Source organism: Pseudopodoces humilis, chromosome 2, assembly GCF_049639895.1.
Source record: "Pseudopodoces humilis isolate 2021_Gansu_Grassland_sample_001 chromosome 2, ASM4963989v1, whole genome shotgun sequence".
Taxonomy (NCBI): Eukaryota; Metazoa; Chordata; class Aves; order Passeriformes; family Paridae; genus Pseudopodoces; species Pseudopodoces humilis.
In genome coordinates, this window is record NC_142201.1 from 89,507,947 (window position 1) to 89,527,239 (window position 19,293).

At 36.2% G+C, this 19,293-nt stretch overlaps 1 protein-coding gene across 4 annotated transcripts in view; it reads right to left on the minus strand.

The window, feature by feature from the left end:
• STXBP5L (syntaxin binding protein 5L) overlaps nt 1–19,293 on the minus strand; it is a 184,634-nt gene that overhangs the window by 148,374 nt on the left and 16,967 nt on the right. For all 4 annotated transcript variants that reach the window (XM_088051631.1, XM_014253302.2, XM_088051630.1 and 1 more), the window contains exon 2: nt 19,034–19,131. In XM_088051631.1, coding sequence (XP_087907757.1) covers nt 19,034–19,131 — 98 coding nt within the window. The remainder of the gene's footprint in view (nt 1–19,033; nt 19,132–19,293) is intronic.

The following is a 19,293-nucleotide window of genomic DNA, read 5'->3' on the forward strand; positions in this document are numbered from 1 at the left end:
ACACCTCTAAAGAAAAAAAAACCCTGAAACTGCATGTAAAAAGAGATTTTTAGTCCACCAGGTTTTCTCAACATTTTAACCGCTGTAAAGAGTAATTTGTCTTTAAGCATTATGAAACAAATTGCATTCAAGTGTAAAGTCTCTTCATAAATAGGAAGCACTAGTGTGGGGACCCAGTGAGCCGCTAACCAAGGTAACTCACGTGTAAAGTACTTTTTATGAAGCATTAGATGTGTCAGCATATTTCCAGGCTAAGAATAGAGTGGAATAAGTAATTTGTTATTTTTTTCATGAAAATAGATTGGAATTCATATTGCACATTATTCATGCAACTAGAAAACTGCAATCTTACATGTTTTCACTTTTACTGCTTTTCTTTGCCAAACTGACTGAAATAATTTAAGGTGACACATTATGAAAATCATTGCACATAACAAATTCATAACTTCTAGAACAGAAGCAGCACTAATTGCTCAAAAGCTGTCTTAAACATTTATGAGTTACTGTAAAATATGAAAAGAGTACAGCCTCTAGCTACAAAAAGACAGCCATACAGCCAGCAAAGATGTGACTTCAGTTAAGGAAGGTAATTCCCAATGAGCTCACGAAGCCCCGGTATTGTAATAATGTTGTCTGCAGCAGCACAAAGGTCATTGTGGGCTGACCTCCCAGCACGTATTCACATTCCCAGGCAGAATGTGAGCTCATCAGCTGAGTCCTTTCCTACCACAGCTGTAATCCAGTCATTCAGTTTAGGTACGCCCACAGCTGGCAAAGCCTGTGGTGGTGCAGCACCCCAAGAAGCTTTAAGCTTTAATAAAGACTGGAAAAAAACATTCTTCAAAATACAAGAGTATTTGAACAATCTCTGGAGACTTGCTGATAAATTCAGAGAACTGTCCAAGTCAGATGATATTTATTCTTCTTTTCCTTTCAACTGACCCAATTGCATTAAAAGAAGTTAAAAACAGTACTGGTTTTTTGGTTTTTTTGTGTGTTCCATTCTTAGCAATTGCTATTGCTGTCACTAGAATATTCTTCAATTGCAAGCAGGAGAAGAAACTTTTAAGTTCTTTGTGTTCAGCTACAATTACCAGAGTATATGGTCAATATATCCAGCAGTAAACAATAGCAACAGAAGACCAGAGCTCTGCAAAACCTGGGAGCTCTTACAGATGAACAAAAGGGGTAAGACTTGCTGGGTGTGCTGAGAGGCTGTGAGACACTGGAGAGGGAAAGGTAAATCCCAGACATGTCCAGAGAAATGTGCAGAGGCATAGTAAGATGCAGAGGAGTTCTAGGCAGGTTGGAGTGAAGGACTCCTGGGTTTGCAAAGGAAGTTTTAATGTGGGTATCTGCTGATACTGAGAGAATGCAGAAAAGTGGCTGCAGATTTCTGAAACAGCAGAAACACCATAGTACATGCAGACTAAGTAGTCTGAAGATGCTGGAACTGAATATTAGAGTTTTCTGCAATAGAGCAGAACAGTATTCTACAGCAGAAGATTTTAGAAGACTGTGTCCTCTCCCTGAGATATGATGTTTCAGCTTCCCTCTCTCCTGGTTATCAACTCTTGTTAAAATCTCAGTGGAATAGCCAGACGGGCAACACTTGGCTTGCAGTTGAGCATCTATGACAAACACACACGTGAAGATCTGGTTTCCCAAAGTTTTGTAGAACACAGGAGTGCAGCAGAACAAAAGAATTTCCAGGTTCAAGATGTGGAGTACCTGGCAGCTTTATAATTTAGTGGCAGGGGAGGTTGCCCAAGTGATTGAAATTAGTAAAAAAACACAGTTGGAGACAAGGGAAAGGAATAGTACTTGCCTATTAAAGTTTTTCCTTTAAGATGTGACATCAAGTAGCTTGAGGACTGGGTATGGCAGTAGTAGAAATCTGAGGTCTTCATGTATGCACTCAATGTTTCAGTGAATGTTCAATAGTTAACCCTGCCTCATCCTTCAGAGGCAAAAAACAGGGAAGAAGGGACAAAGGAGACTCTGGAAGCTTCCCAACCCCTCTTTGTGAGAAACTAATAGAATTCTACAATATGAAATACTAAATGAAATAGTTGGTGGATGTTTGAACTCCTAAGCAATAGTGATTATGATTTTGCCACTGGGACTGAAATTACAGCATTGCTAGTGAGATGGAAGAGAAATGTAAACCGAGGCTTCTAATATGCAGCCTTACAGAACTTAAAACCTAACATGCACATAGATTTCAAGAGCCAGTTCTGTCTGCCTGAGACTTTGATATTATGATACCCAGTACCAAAGAATTTATTCATCGTTTTATTATTGGGTAATAAATACTTTGTAACCCTGTTAAATAGAACAATCTATCAGCTGTTTTCACCTAAAGGGATATCACTATTTATCTGTTCTGTTAATTTTATGAATTACTAAAATAAAGATTGGAGACAGGTGGTAATTTTCCTGACAGGTGGCCACATTACACAGCATTTTCCCAGTTCCCCCCCACTAAAATACAAATGCAATCTGGAAGTATGCAGTTCCCAAAAGTATCTTATTTTCTTTTATTTCTGTGTGTATATGTTTTCATTTTTCCTCATTTCAGATAGGAACTAAGATAACACATAAAGACACACACTTGGGTGATGAAATTTTTTACTTCTTACATTTGAGGAATGTGCACACTGAATATATTTATTCCATGATACTACATGGCATTTCTGTAGGTGGCAACACATCAAGCAAACGCTTGTGTATGCATCACAGTGTTCAAAACCTGACTGTGAGAACAATTTCCATGTATGATATATATGCCATTCAATGATTTTAACAGGCAATCTAAAACCTATTGACAACAGTAAAGTATATGGGGAAAACAAGACGAAGGATGTAGTTAACTTATCCTTAATACATTATGTTGTTAGGTTGCTGTTACAGCACCACAATGCAAAAGGGTAAGGGAATCAATCCTGAATTCCTTATGACCTAGAAAGCAATATGTAAGAGCACCATCAGAAACACGCACACAAAATCTCAGGCTAAATGCCATTGAATTTAACAGCTTCTGGTTGAAGTGCCAGCCTGAAAATCAAAGGACCTACATTCTTCAAGCATCTCATATTAAAGACTGTGTTAAGTAATTGTAGTGCTTCAGTTTCCTCACATCAGTAAAACTGGGATAGCTCTATCAATATCCATTTTAATAATTTTAATACTTGGTGATTAAAGGTCTTCCTAAGAAATACTGCTTTGCCCCCATCCTATAGTGTTGCTTTTTGTAGTTTTAATTCATATTGGTATAGCTAATACCTAGCTTCTACTTATACTTCTACTTTCTACTGCTTCTACTGCTATAGAACTGTTCTATTTGCAGATCAGTTCAAACATGCAAATATATAATGGAAGTATTAAAACTGAATGAATTCTCTCTTCTTTCTTCCCAAGAGTGTTTAAACTTCCTTTTTAAAGAAACTGATTGAGATCCATCAGAATTATATCTTTCCCTGCACTTTTCTTGTTACACCCATAGGCATTGGCTAATAAGAGGGATTTTATTGTAAAACTAAGGAACTAAACCCTGAAGCCTAAATGCACTTCAAGTAAAGACTATGTTACTCATCAAATATGATGGAACCAAAATGGAAGTAGTTTTTCCTGAGAAAGGTAGAAGAAAGTTTTTGTTATGGAGATTTTATAAGCACAGGAACTGGGCTAACAGTCCAAACTTCTTTATGTAAAACCAGTCTTTAGTACATCTCCTTGCCCATTATCATAAAAAGCAAATATATGCTCTTTCTCAAACATTTTATTTTATTTTAATAAGGAGAATAAAACCTGAGGGAAAGTGCTGCCAGGCTATATGGAGGTGGAAAGTACAACAACCAAATTCAGCTCAGAAGAGTTGCTCTAGATTTACACTACTGTCCAGAGTATTAACAGAGATAAAGGTAAAAAAAATCCGAATAGGAAATGTTTGGATCATATTGGAAATGGCAAGCTTACAAAACAATAATAACTACAACAAAACCTGATGAATCCCTTGGACTACAGGAAGCAATCAAACAAGAGTATTAAAAAATAATAATTATTTCTTTGATTCAGCTTTTAACAGAGTAAATTGGCAAAAGTTCCTTTACACACACTCCTTATTTTTCTATGTGTATGTCTGTGAAGTAAGATTATTAAAGATGCAGGTATCAGAAATGTAGACTCAGAAACCAGCAGCTAAAGTCCCAAATAAACTACTAGTAGGTTTAAAGAATATTTATGTCATGCTTTGGAAGAAGCATAGGAATGAAGCAGAATGGATACTAGCAATGCACATCCCCAAACTGCACAGATAATAACACATACCTCTAAAACAGACTTGAGATTATCCAGAAAATTACAAGACAGTAAATCTTACACTGGAGTCTTGCAAACACCTTTAAATTAAAATAGGAATATGAAAATAAAGAATTTAGTCTAAACATTATTTTAATAATAATAATAATAATAAACATAATAATTTCTCCCAAAATACGCATTGATATTGATCTCTTAGTACTTCTTGGCCCTCTAAAAGGTCATGAAATTGGAAAAAAGCTTCCTCAGATGTCAAAAAGAAAGTCTCCTTAAACAGAAAACAAACTAACTGAAGACACGAAACCAGAGGAAATACCTCTACTGATTAACAATTATGGTAGAAAAAAAGGGCATGACTAACTGCCAATAAAAACCTGAATTCTAATGGGCTTCAAAAATTTCCAGTAGGATCTTCCAGTAATTGAAGAGCATTTAAAAAATGGATGGGAGATAAGGGAGCACAGTCCACTTTCCATAGTGATTTCAACATTCTGAAGACAGTGTCAATAAAAGTAACGGCACTTATGGTAAAGTCACAGTATACATCTGATAAAGTTTGCTGTATTTATTAATCTGTTAAAGACCTAAAGAGTTAAATGTGTGAAAAATCCATTTGGTTTAGTAAGTTTAGCAAGAATCTTTAAACAGACCAAAATAACTTGCTGAAAGAGTAAAATAATAGTCATGTGCAAAATTGACAAATTCAATATAATTTTCACTAGAAGAAAAAATCAGTTTAGTTGCTTACGCACATCAGGAGAATCTAAACTTACAGCAGGAATTCTAGGAAGAGATGTGTGAATCTCCACAATCGGCTCTATATGGAGTGTTGATGAGAATTGTTGCAATAAAAAAGCCTCATGAGAGATCCTATATGCTTATGAGCTTTAAGCTGACAGTGAAGATTCACAGCTCAATTTCTCTTTAAAAGGTAACTTTACAAGATTCTGTTGATAAAAATACCCTGCCTAAATTTCCAGAATCATGTCTGAAGAATGACTGCAATGAGCAGTGACAATAAGGCTTCAGGGCAGACATACTATGATTATATAACCATAAATTGACTAGAACTAAAACAAAAACCTACCAAAAACCAAAAACAAAACAAAAAAACCCACTTAAATAACATTTTCTAATTTTATCATTGGTCTTGTAGTTGGTTGATAAACAAGGAGTTTCTTTAATACGTATTTAAGAAAGCTGATGAGAAATTTGTTTTCCTTTTTTTTTTTAATGAAAGATGCTTGTACGAGTCTGCTCTCTCAAAAGCTTCTGCTGATTTTTCAGGCACTTTGAAAATACTTCCTATGAAATTCTCAAACTATCTAATTTGGGGGAGCTTCTTTTGCTTTCATCCAAGATGCTTAACTATTTTATAAGCATAAACACAGGCAGATTTAACTTGGTCTTCTATGTCCCTGATACCGGGCTTAACTTCATTCATAAAAGCCACTTACAGCCTCACAGAATACTGACAGACTTTCCCTCATAATCATTGCTGGAACTATAGACAGTATTAGTTCTTTTCAATCTCCACTAAGGAGGAAGAAGAGAAAGGAGAAATGAGAAATACTGAATTGAAGCTTAGATTCTAAAGGTATCTCTAGCAAGCAGGATGATAGTTTTAATTAGGAACGTAAAGCTGCTAATTAAAAGGCAAATAAACCGATAGTTTTATTAGACTTGGCAATTTCTAATTCAGATTTTGAGACGCTTTATACAATCTGGGGTTTTTTTCTGAAATTTAACTGATTTTATGTAATTGTTACCTCAGTATTAGCACTAATGTTTTAAAATACATTTCAATACATTTACCAGAAAATAAGTTGTGATTCTGACAATAGTGCAAAACTGATCCAAATCTTGAAGAATTATTTACTATATGATCACACTGAAGTGATAAAGGAGTGCTAAAAAATGTAATTAAAGCCAAGAATTCAGAAATATGATCTCCTGGAAGGGTTAAAGTTGCACGTGAAACCTTGATTTGTATTCCACTCTGTCTTAAAATATTGATGGCAACATCATATCAGAGTCCAGAAATGCAACATATTTATCCTGAGACAAAGCCCCAAAACGAAAGTTAACAGTCTATCATTGGCTGGTTTTTGTCAGTGCACAGACCTTGTAAAACTAGGAGCTGATGATCACACAGATGATGTTCTAAATATGGGAAAGATCAGAAGCAAGGGCAGATAACATAACCCTACCTAACTATGGGTTCCTTACCTTTGCAAACTCAGAGATCTGTTTATATGGGTCGATAGCAGGAGCCTCATCTAGTGGTGCTTAGAGACAAACCAGTAGCCTGACAACCATTAGGCCCCAGTGGAAGTTTTGTTTCTGGATAGCAAAGATAACACAGAGCACACAGATTGTGAACATTCTTTCTGACCGTCTCCAGCATTCAAAAGTTTCACCTGTCCTGTTAGAAATTGCACCACATTAGCAGACATTGCTGGATTTTTTGCTTGCCAACATTCAGGATCCCGTTCTAAACTAGGGGAGCAGAAGAAATCTTTAAACTACTCAGTGGCAGCAGCAGCTTTGGTGGCTTTTGTCCAGATGAATAAATTTAGGTGTACCTGATGCTCCTCTTGGGAGAACAGAAGAACTTTCAGTCCCTGTAGCCAGTTTGAAACATGCCAGAGGAACCAGAGCAGACACTTTGATTGCTGTACTTTGGGAGCAGGCAACCAACTAGACTGTTTCACAAAACAACCAAAATTGTCTCTTTTTCTCCTCATGATATAACATCACTCTCACAGGAGATGAGACAGGAAAGCAACAACAGAGAAATGCAGCAGTTCAAAACCAGCAGTATTTCATTCTTTCATCCTCAATTTCTCTAAGTGTAATGTCTGTGCTTCTTCCTTTCTCTACAGCTCACAGTACAAAGGCAAAGCAGACAAGGACCCTGACACAGCTCTTCCTTGTCAGGCCCCAAAGCATAAGGTTGGTGAAGAATCCTGACAATAGAAAGCTGGAGAAGTGTGAGGACAGAACTGATGAAGGACTAATGAAAAATGAACTGAATATGCTGACCTAATTGTACCATATTTCTAAGGACTCCATGTTTGAGTTCCTTTGGTCAGGGTATGAATGTAGAAGTAAAAGAATTCACTTTTAATATAATCTGTTAGCATCTTTTCTGGGAAGCCCTAAAAAGGATTATGGCTAGCTAGAATAGGAAGCCCTGGCAGTGGTTAGCTAAAATAGACAAGTAAGGTACAAAATTCTACATGCTTGCTCAGAATTACATTAACTAATGAATTTCAAGCAGAAAAGAACCATTCCTCTAAAGAAACTAGCAAAGACTCAGTGTTTTTCTGTCCTCTCTTGCAGCGGAAGATTTAGTCTACTTCTAGGAATATGTAGCAGGCAGCATTATATAAATTCCTTTTAAAAGAGTTAAACTTTTTTTTTTTTTTTAAACAACTGGAAGATATCTCATCTTTAAGTTGTTCAGAAGCCATGAAAATTACACTGTTTTCTTATTGCATTTATTGATCTCACAGTGATTTAATTTACTCTTAAAAACTGGAAAGCTTCTTTGCTATAGTAAAACTGTCGGCCTAATTAAGTGATTCTTGTACTTTCAAGTCCAAAATAGTGATCTATCAATTAAAACTGAGGGAACCTATAAAATGAACCAGTTTTTCATTAGTATTTCCTTTCATTTGAGAGTTGCAATGCTAGAGAGCTACTAAGCTACAAAATTCAGGAGCATAGGAGACATTCTTTGGAATGATTTTGACAGGAGAATTTGCTCAACTCATTTCAGGAAAGATTTGGGTTTCTAGTTTTGTTTTCTTATTAGCTTGGACATCCTACTTGAGGAAGTTGACAGCTTGAAAAGCTTATGGTCTGAATGATGATGTTAATTTAGGTAAGTTGTCTTTAATTAAAGGTCCATTTTAATACAAAATTTTATTTTTATTGAGAAATACCTGCTCAAGAATGGTTATTCATTCACTTTATACAAACCACATACTGTGGAGGAGTAATTAAAACACACCTGGTAAATCACAGATGTTTTTAACAGAGCTTTCCATTCTGTTGCAAATGTATTTAAGAATTTCCTCTGTCTGTTCTGGAAAATATAAACATGGTACTCTTAATCTTAAAAGAATTTTAAAACCATACATTACATCAATTAAATGCAATGACTTCTTGACACTGGTAGATACTTCACTATTTTACAGCCACAAACAGCAGGAATCAAGTCAAAAACTCTTTTATTGAAGGCCAAAGGACTTGAAAAAGCAAGTCTTGGCTCTTGCTGAAGATGAAAACTTCTCCCAAAAAATCCATGTGACCAGTTCTAAATCTGCAGGTACCTCTATCCACGAAAAGATGTACTGATAAAGCATGAGGAAGCTTCACTATTATCAGTGCAACATTTTTTGTGTCTCAAAATAATGAGGAACAGGAAAGGAATGGTTATTCTGCTTAAAATAAAAATGCTACAAGCACAGTGTCCTGACCACTACTTGGAACTACAGCAACTCTTGACTCGTTCAGTGCAGGAGGACAGGACGTGGGAATTTGAGAGAGAAGGGACTATTCAATTAAGAGAGATGGAGCAAGAAATCATGGCTAGCAGGTTTTCACCTAGGATGGTGAGCCCCTATTATAACCTGTGTATGCTATGATCTGTTTATATAAAATAAATGAATTTACCAAAGACAAGAGCTATGGGTGCAGACAGGCAGCTCTGAATTTAAGTGCTACTTTGAAATCACCAAATCTACTGGGTGTCATTTGATCTTCCAGTATAAACTAGTATTTTATGAACTTCTGTGAAACAAACATATGAAGCTATTATGAAATAGATATTCCATCTGTCTTGCTAAGATAACATGATCTACAAAAATGAGAAGAACTTCACATGTTATAACTATTGCATCTAGTCACTGTTCCAAGTAAAATTTATAATCTGCCCTTGATCACAGACTGGAATGCAAGATTCCTCCTTTAAATTATGTGACTAAATCATTATCCTATAAACACTGGGTTGCAATATGTTGTGTGTAACAGGATGTGTGGGTTTAAATATTCTGCTAAGAAAATTGAACTGACAGTCCCACATATCAATTCTGTAGATCCAAAATACAAGTCAGTGGATGAGCACAAACTCTTAGAAGTAGCATCCACTACTGCATTTTATGTTCAGTCTGACCTGCCACACTTGCTCTGAGATGGTCTGCCAGACCTTAATCCTGTAACAGAGGTCGCTGGAGAAGACTGGTTAATCATATTAGTGTTCTATCATGAGACAAAATTAACTTTTAACTTCATTTATCTATATATCTATTTATATATTAATATTTATGTATTCTTGTGTTTCAAAAGGATGCCCCTCTCATGAATTTTGCCACTCAGATAAAATGAATTGGTATTAAAACTATACAAATAATCTACTAAATAGAATGTAGGATGTCTGCAGAAGGAATATAAGATACTTCCCCCAACCAAGTAACAAATTTTAAATCCAGTTCTTCAACAGATAAAGTATTGATGAATTCTATTAGCCTCCCCTTAGTTCTAAGCAATTATCTTAAAGTGGAATTTCTTAAAATCTACAAATTAAGATTAATAAAACTGCTGTGAAAAAGAAAGCCCTATTGTTATAATCTAATGGAAACTGGGGCACACATCTATCAACACCTGACATGGAGAAAGTATTTGAGAATGTGGACTTATGTTTGCAAGTAGGAAAAAAATATTAAGATAAATATTTTAGAAGCCTAAGTCTATGTTCTGATCATAGGTTTCCAAGAGAACATTGACTCAAGTCATTCATGTGCATCCCTACTACATGAATGTACTCAAATGCATTCTTCTATCACACATCTCATATTGATTCATCTCATAATAAAAGCAGGGTGCTTTTGAAATCAGTGTGTCTCAGATCAGACCACGTAATTCAGTCAATCCTTATTTATTTACTGAAGCAACTGAAATATGTAAATATATCACAGAGCTATCAATTCTGCATTGCAGAAAATACAGCCAAATAATAAAACAGAAAGTCAAACTCCTGTAAGTCACAGCATTTAAAATGCACTTGTTATAGCTGCTTAAAATGTAGTGTATTCAGTGACTGGGGCTTTGTTGGAACAACTACACAAAAAAACCAACCAGAAATCAACTATAGTACTAAAGAATTATATTCTGATATTTCTTTCTTATGCTGTCTCTGAGCATTTTTTATGGTTAATATTGAATATCAATGTATAAATATACTACATATGGTATATCTATTTTATACCACATAAATATATGCTACTTTTTATTCAATAAAATGAAAAACACCAGAAACTGATTACTGAAATGCACAGTTATTGTCAGTAATTAGAGAGAAGATCTATCCTTTTTCTGCTCAAGTTATCAGTTTTACAATTAAAGCGTATCAAGATTGCTGGATTTCCACTCCTCATCATCTGAAAACCACAACTGTTCAAACAGTATTGCAGAATTTTTGAAGAGTGTGCTGTGTCTGGCCAAAATGGAGCTGATTTACTTCATGGAGCCCTACAAGGGGATGTGTTTCAAGTACGAGACTAAAACAGTGTTGATAAAACACCAGAATATCTCCTTTATATTGGGTTGCTTCCCCTCCCTGTGCTCTCTCTAGATTAAGAGATTGATGCCACGCTTACATTCTTTAATGCCTTCTAGTTCAGCTATTCATTTTCTGATAGCTTTTCATCCACAATCTCTTCTGGACAAACTTGGTTTCTCCCATGATGCTCTTTTTTAGTTCTTCCTTTTGTCCTCGTGTAGCTTTGAATGCAATATCTGAAGCACCTGGGAAAGATCTTGGTTCTTGATTGAACAGTTTCCTTAAAAAAATTATGTTATTCAGAGACTGCTTTGCACAAGTCAGGTGAAAGATGGAGATTAAAAGAATATTGCTTGCTTAATGCCACTAAGAAAAGAAAGGTCAGGGATGAGGAATAGAAATCTAAGAACTATAAGAACTGGAGTGAAACTAGGTCAGTTACGGAAAGACGGAGTGCGCTGACCATGGATAAGGGAAAAGAACTTCTTCAAGAAAACCTTTCCCTCCCCCTCTCCTGAATGAGATCATAGTCTCTGTTTTGTTCATCTCCCCATTTCTTGAACCTCAGGAAAAACTGTGCTTTTATCCTACACCTTTACTTGAGGTTTAGGCTGAAATAGTGTGTGACTGTGTCTGTCCCATTTCCTACTGAACCACTCATCATATGGTTCATGTTCCTTGCTCTGGAAGATCCTCATAGGGAGAACACTGTGCTTTCAGAAACTTCTCCTTTGGTATTCCCAATGCATATACAATTATTCAGAGTAATTGTGGCCTTTCTACCTCATAATGGGCACTCAACCTTCCACAGTTCCCTTTCATCCCTGGCCTCCCTCCATTAACAACATACGTGTAAGAAAGACGCCTAACTTCAAGAAGTCATCAAGAATTTAAATTGAATGAGTGCTGGTAGCTAGACAAAAATAGGTCTTCCACAACACTAAAATGCTCCCACTATATGTGTCTGTGTAATTTGGGTTTGTCTCTTACTAGATACTAGCTCTCCTAAGTTATTTGGAGAAGTATCAATTCCCTCCAAAATTATCTGCCAGATAAAAACAAAAGAAGAAAAGAGTCAAACTAACTAAGTGTGTAGTATGACTACAAATTTCTGTGGTTTTAGGATGTCTGCCAAATTTAGTTCATGGATAGTTGTCTAAAAAAGATAATTAGCAGACTGGAAAGGAGGGAAAATTGATGTACTTTATTCCCTATGCATGTCAATACTTCTGTTGATGACAAAGTTCGGAACAAAAAAGGTAGGGAAAGCTCTAAAGCTGACACAAAGTCTAATTAAGACACATCACTTCTTTTAAATTGTTTACTATCACCAGTAGTCAAAATTTCGCTGTCAGAGTAAGTTGAGGGTTTTTTTTATTATACTTTAAAAATCCCCTTGTAACAGGCATCGGAAGGCATTTTTTCAGATAGTGTTCATAAATGCAGTCATCAGCTGTGCTTGAAATGCTGCCAGAGTCATCCACCTGTATACCAGCTTTACTTGCATCTCCAAATATATGAAAATCCATATTTTCTCAGTAGATCTGTTTGCAGAGGTCAGATTCCATTTTTATCTCCTGGATAAGCAGTAATTGAAATTGAGGGAAGTCCAGTACACTTAACTGTAACATATTCAGTCTGCTTACTTAAAAAGCATGGTAGAGGCTTGGGAAACAAACCGACCCAAATTTGTGCATGAATGCAGAAACTTGATACGTATATAGATGTATATAGATGTGAATGCACACATAACCAGATGCATAGTAGTCTTAGCATAGAAAAAATCCTCCAAACTCTGCTTTTGTCAGATTAGTAATACAGTTAAATTTGATTCTTTTGGTATCTTTTACAATAATTTTTTATTCTTCTAGACTGACAATACATTAATTTCTGTAATAACCTATTTAGGTATCTATACACACAAATATACACATTTCTAAAAGAACTTCTAAATTTCTAAAAGAACTTACGTTAGGAGTACTGACTCTTGGTAAATTTTGTGTTCCTCAAAAGCTCAAGTTCTCTAGAAAAATCTCAAATATATTGTACAATGAGATACAAAAGATTAAATGTATCAATGATTCTTCCAAGTCAAACAACAGAACTTTGGCTTTATGATCTTGTCTGTGCTACCCCCATTCCATCTGCCCAATAAATCACACAGAGTAAACAGCAGAGAACACAGTCAGCTTATTTTAAGGATAAAGAACTACTGAAACCTTGTTTAGATTAAAAGACAGCAGTTCCAGGGAAAGTAAATCTGTCACAATTTATATTTAGCTTTTATGCCACCCTTCTCACAGACCAAAACCTCAAGTTACATTCTCCTCTTTTCTTTTAAAGTACATCCAACCTGATGTCAAACATTCTTTACCACATTTCCTTTAGCTACTGTAAAATTCCATGCCTACTCAGAACTCTGCCAGCAATGATTTAATTAGCGCTATTTATTTTCTTTGCTGGATTTTCTTTTTTCTACAGTGCACAAACACCTCAGTTTTACCTCCCAGGAATACAGTCTCTCTGTGTACATCAGCTGCTGAGGATCCATGACGTTCAACAGAGCTATCTTAGGTTTAGACTTCACCTTCCCCTTTACTTGGCACAGTAACTCTGGAATTGAAGATATGTTTACTGGCTGTTTCACAGGGAAAAAAAAAAATTCTTATAAAATCACTCAGCTTGGAAAAGACCTCCAAGACCATCGAGTCTAACCACCAACCCAGCACTAAAAAGTCCACCAATAAACCATGTCCCTAAGTGCCACCCCTGCACAACTTCTGAACACCTCCACGGATGGGGACTCCACCACTTCCCAGAGCAGCCTGTTCTGGGGTTTGACAACCCTTTCAGTAAAGTATTTTTTCCTAAGACCCAATCTAAACTTCCTCTGCACAATCTAAAGCCATTTTCTTTTGTCCTTTCAAGTACTTGAGAGAGTGATAAGGTCCTTTTCCAAAGGCTAAACACCCCAGCTCCTTTGGCAGCTCCTTGTAGGACTTGTGCTCCAGACCCTTCCCCAGCTCCATTTCTCTCCTCTGGATGCGCTCCAGCACCTCAATATCTTTCTTTTAGAAAGGGGCCTAAAACTTGACACAGGATTTGAGGTGTGGCCTCACCAGGGCTGCCTACCCTATTGCTGACACTGGCCAGGATGCCATTGGCCATTTTGAAGCCATGTTTGTTTCTCCACAAAACAGACCTGTTAAAATATGTGCTGCTGTACCTTATTTGACATTCAAAAATCACTCCTCCTATTAAAGCGTTGGAAAAAATACATAAAAAAGGCCAGAAAAAGTTATTCCAAATAGGATCCTAAAGCAGAATCTCCCTTGAGAAGAACCTGTAGAATTTTTGTGATTTGCAAGCAGCTTTACATGAAGATTTTTTAAATGTAAGTAAAAGAGATGTTCTCTTCTATACCACTCAAAATTGAAAGGCTATTTCTACATTTTGTAGCAAATTTCATAGACAGCTACAATCTGCCATACCTGAATTTATCAGATGCAATTTCATACACTAAGACATGTCAATTTAATAACCTGATTCTTTGTGCCAAAATTTTGTTACTCCCCCATTTTCTTCTCTATCCAGTCCCAACTGCACTCCTTCCACTTTATGCATCATTCTGACTTACACTGGAGGTAAACACCAGATAAAACAGTTTGCTAATCTGGCAAAAAAAGTAGCACAGCAGAAGAACTGGTGTTTTGCCAGGTTAGTGCGTTGGATGGCTCACAGTAATATATCTGACAAGCAGCAGGATTGGAGCAAAGGAAGAGTCAGGACTGTGGAGCTAAGCTAAAGGTGGGGATAGAGCAATGCTTCCACTGTCATGTGTTAGCGACTCAGAATAATGTTTTGTTTGCCTAGGTATAAAATGGCCACTGTATTTTCTGATAACATGGATAACAAGCAGCTATGCCTACTGGAAAAGCCCTGCATGAATTGCAGATGCCTTCCAGATTTGCTCAAGCAACTAAAACTGAAAGTGATGCCCCACAACCTGCATCTATGACAATAGGGAGCCTGTAAGTCTAAAAAATAAGTATTAATAACAGCAGCAGACCACACTATAATACATACACAAACATATTACTAATTTAAGCCTGTTTGATGGTGATTTTTGTCAGTGGTGTGGAGGCCATTCTGGACCCAGCAGATTGTTTTCTTTGCACTGGATTTAAGACAAACTTCCTCTCATTTCATGATAAACAAAGATGGTAACAGCTAGAGAAAAGTTTCTTTCACAATTTCTCACTGCAATTGACCACTACATAATCAGCAGTTTGATTATAAAAAATAAAGTAGACGCTGTATTCTATATTCTTGTAAGTAGAGAGCTGTAACGACTAAGCACAGCTCTGATGCAATTAAAAAAACTCCAAAGAACTAAGTGACTCCAGAAAGTACTTTAAATGAATTTTAAGAAGCATTTGTCAGCTGAATAAATGAAAATACAGAAATATGCATCCTGAAATCTGAACACAGCATGCCACTTCTTCAGATCTGTTACTGGAATAATCACTGTTAACAATACTGATTTTAATCTACTTATTCAATCTGAGAATATGAAAAACCCCAAACTTCTCCTTTGAAACCAAGAAGAAACTCAAGTCTGACCAAGTGTCTTCATTTCTCACCTCCTTGTACGGTGATAAAGAACATTCTCTGACAGCATCCAGAGACTGCACACTTGGTTTTATTGTGTGTAGTGTCAGGAGGTTCTTCAGACTGGGACTAGAGAAGATGGATACGGAGACAATAAGGAAAGGAATTCAATTTCATAGCCCCTCTTCAACTGAATGTGTTTTCCTGAAGCAAGAATATTCCACTTAGAGTGGTATCAAGCAATGATCTTATCACTGATCACAACTATGAGAGCTAGGAACAAGCTTCTGACAGGAAGAAAAGACCTCAAAGGAAAAATGAATTTGTTATGTTTAGGACAAAGGTAAATTACCAGATGCCAGAGCAACCATTTCAGGAGTGGGGTTTTGGCCCTTTATTTGCAGACTTTGTTAGCTTGTGTTGTTGGTAATAGGAAGATGCTCCTTCATCGATGGTTTGCAGTGCATTCTGATTCCATGGGCTGCACTTATGAGGATCCAGTACCCAGCAGTCATCACTGCAGGTAATGCCTGCAGTTGTTTGTACTTCCTTGGCAAACCCATAGAGACTTCTAGGATCAGTAGAGCATAGCAACAGCAATTCCCAGTGCTACAGAAGCTAGAGCAGTTGCCTCTAAGCACCCTGAAAAGAAACCTAGGAGAAGACAAATTGACTGCCATACCAAAATGAACTTTAATTTATCTCTGCATTCTAATGGCAGCTTATGAATAATATGCTCTATTTCAGGACAATTTAACATAGTCAACTTCAGTACTGCTGCTGGATCACTCGAAATGATCACCTGAAGGCTTGATGTTAGACATTAATTCACAACACAGAAGGACGTGCTTCCTTTTCTTAAAAAACAGCTTGTCTTTTGAGACCTGTTAACTTGTGATCAGTAGAAATACCAATACCTTGTGAATCTTTTACAAAGTCAAGGAAGCAACAATACCATTACGTGACTTGGAATCATCAAAGGAAAACTTGTTCTACATCACTACATGAATATTAAACATAAATTCAGTCTTCCCATCTTTTTGTGTTCTCTAAACAACAGAGTCCAAATCAAACTAGGTACCTTTGGCACTACCAGTAAACAAACAAATAAATACTTGGGTGAATTTCTCTGATGGCATCCAAGCAGTCTGTCCTCCCACTCCATCAAAAGTACTGTTTAGAAACACCAGCTAAATACAGTGTATGTATGGGAAGAATTCCTTTTTTCTTAGGTTACTCATGACAGAATGAAATTGTGCAGTTCTTTTAAAAAGCATTTTTACAGGATACTGTACAAAACTTAGAGCCACTAAAACCTATATTTTCCTTAGTCTGCTAGAATAAAAACAAAGCCACATTACGAATTGTAGTTTCAGGTTAAGACTTAATCTGTTCAATCTTGATTTGAACTTTATTGCCTGACTTGAAAAACTACACACATCTGCAACAAGACTGGCTTAAATAAGTGGTGTTCTGGGGGTAGTCTTAGAGACTGCTTCACTGCAAATTTATTAGCCCACAAGTAGGTTTTTTATGTAATATGTTCTGCAAAACTTAGAGTGAAATGGAGAAACCTCAGTTAAAATGAGTAAATAAGTAATTCTTTTTATGGCACCCTCTGTCTTCAAAGCACAGTTTCCATTAACTCAGGGCTCAATTAAGCAAACCAGACTCTCTGTGACTAAGCTAGAAGCATTTATGTTATGACATATCTTCCAAAAAAAAATCAAATGCCCTGTAATCCTGATGCTCTTGTTTGATTAAGACAGGTTAAGATACTAGAACTGGTAGAAATTTCTCTGTGAATGAGGTAGGAGTTCGCTAGCAAACAGGGGAAGAGATGTTAAAAGGAAGGGCACTTTGAAAAACATTCTTTTCCCTTCTGCTAATTCTATATAATCTATTTTTATAGAAAACATATAGAGAATTTTATATAAGCTTAGGGATATAGCTATTTTTCCACTTCATGTTCTGTTCCTGTGGCAGGAGACATACAGGCTTAAATTAATTCTACATGAACCAGTATTAATCAGGCTCTGCACCTGAATTTTCATCAAAGGAGGGGTTTGTAGAGATGCAGAATGCCTAGCCAGTGACAGCACTGCTCCTAGAAAAGCCACATTGCTGAGATGGAAGGAAGAGGCGGGCTAAGGAGTTAATCTTCTGCAAGGTCTTCTTCCTACTTCTACCATGGAATTCCCAATACCCTCACTCTGAAGATATTGGTGACATTTCCAGCAACAAAGCCCCAGATTTTTAACCTTGCATATCTCTAAGAAGAAGAAGAAGAAACCATGACTACTAGACTTGCACTTCCCAGAAGTGCACAAATTCATGGACACTTTCTTCTTTGCATTTGAACATAATATATTCAATCTACTTCACACAGGTAAGAAATAAAGAGTAGAACTATCAAAGCAAAGCTTGTCACATAACTTGAGGTTTTGAGCCTTGTGAGAAATTCTGGATCAGAGAGAAACTGAGGCTTACAGAAATGCAGCTGTTCAGACCAAGAGCATCCAAAAATGGAGGAACCAAAGTTTTAGTAACATTACATGAGGCACAGGCTTCTTTTCCACAAGGGGATTTTTCTTTGTTTTGTAACTTGTAATGTTCATAACATTTATAGTTACCTTGGGAACAGGGATAGCAGAAGAACTAGAAAATATTATATTACTATTTCATACAGCATTGTCCCCTACTTTAAACACATAATTTATTTGGCTATAAAAAAGTTTGTAAGAAACATTGGTTTATTAATTCTGTATTCTGTAACTTTTAAACCTTCCTGTAATAGTCTTACTCTGTTTTTTCTTTGCTTTATATGTATTTTCATTGAAGTAGAAACATTGGAACCATGCCAAACTAATAAAATTATGTAGAGAAACATTCTGAAATACACCATATTTAAATATTCTTAATTTTTTCTTTAAGTCTCAAATTTTTAATTATCTGTTAATTAAATTCATCCTATATAGACTTCTAACTTAAAAATCCCATTGTATTAAAAACAACATATAAGTTTCTGGCACTGAAGTACCTTTATAATTAACAAAAAGAAATAGGCACTTTAACAGTGCTTCACCTTCTCCTCCAGGAAGAGATTAATTCTGTTCTAAAATCACTTATTTCCCACCATTCACTTGGAAGAGTCTAAATAAATTGCATCTAACTGTAATCTAACATTGGCTAACTGCATTGCAGCAATTAATTTATTTATTGCTAGCACAACATTCACAACTTGCTCATTACCAACTTTGTCCAGTTGTACTTTTCATGCCGAAAAAGATCAATTCTGTTTTATTTTAACCAATATATGCCAAAACCATATGCTAAAAACTCAGTCAGAAACTGTTCTTTGAACCCCTTAAGGACCTGGTTAATTCCTCAACAGCACATCCTTTTCCAGTCTGTCTCATAAAGCAAAATGAAATAGAACATAACAACTGTAGCCTTACCTGAGCACTTGTGGAATTCCCATCCCTGTATTACAAATACATAGAAATGGTGCAAATTCTGCATGAGAAAGGATACATTCGTATGGCTCCTGTTCTTGTTCCAATTGCCAGAATTTTCTGAACTGGGTCAAAAGCTAAGGCAGTGGGTAGGTAAGGAAAACCATGGCGAACCGTCTGAAACAGAGCAAAGGAGCAAAGTGACTGAACTGCAACCACAGAGAACAGCATGAATGTTTTATGCTTATGTTTTTCTGTATGTTGTAGCATTTTCAATACATTTCAAGAGAAGTATTTAAAAAGATACAGTATTTTGAATACAGAGGTGAATTTTGTTCA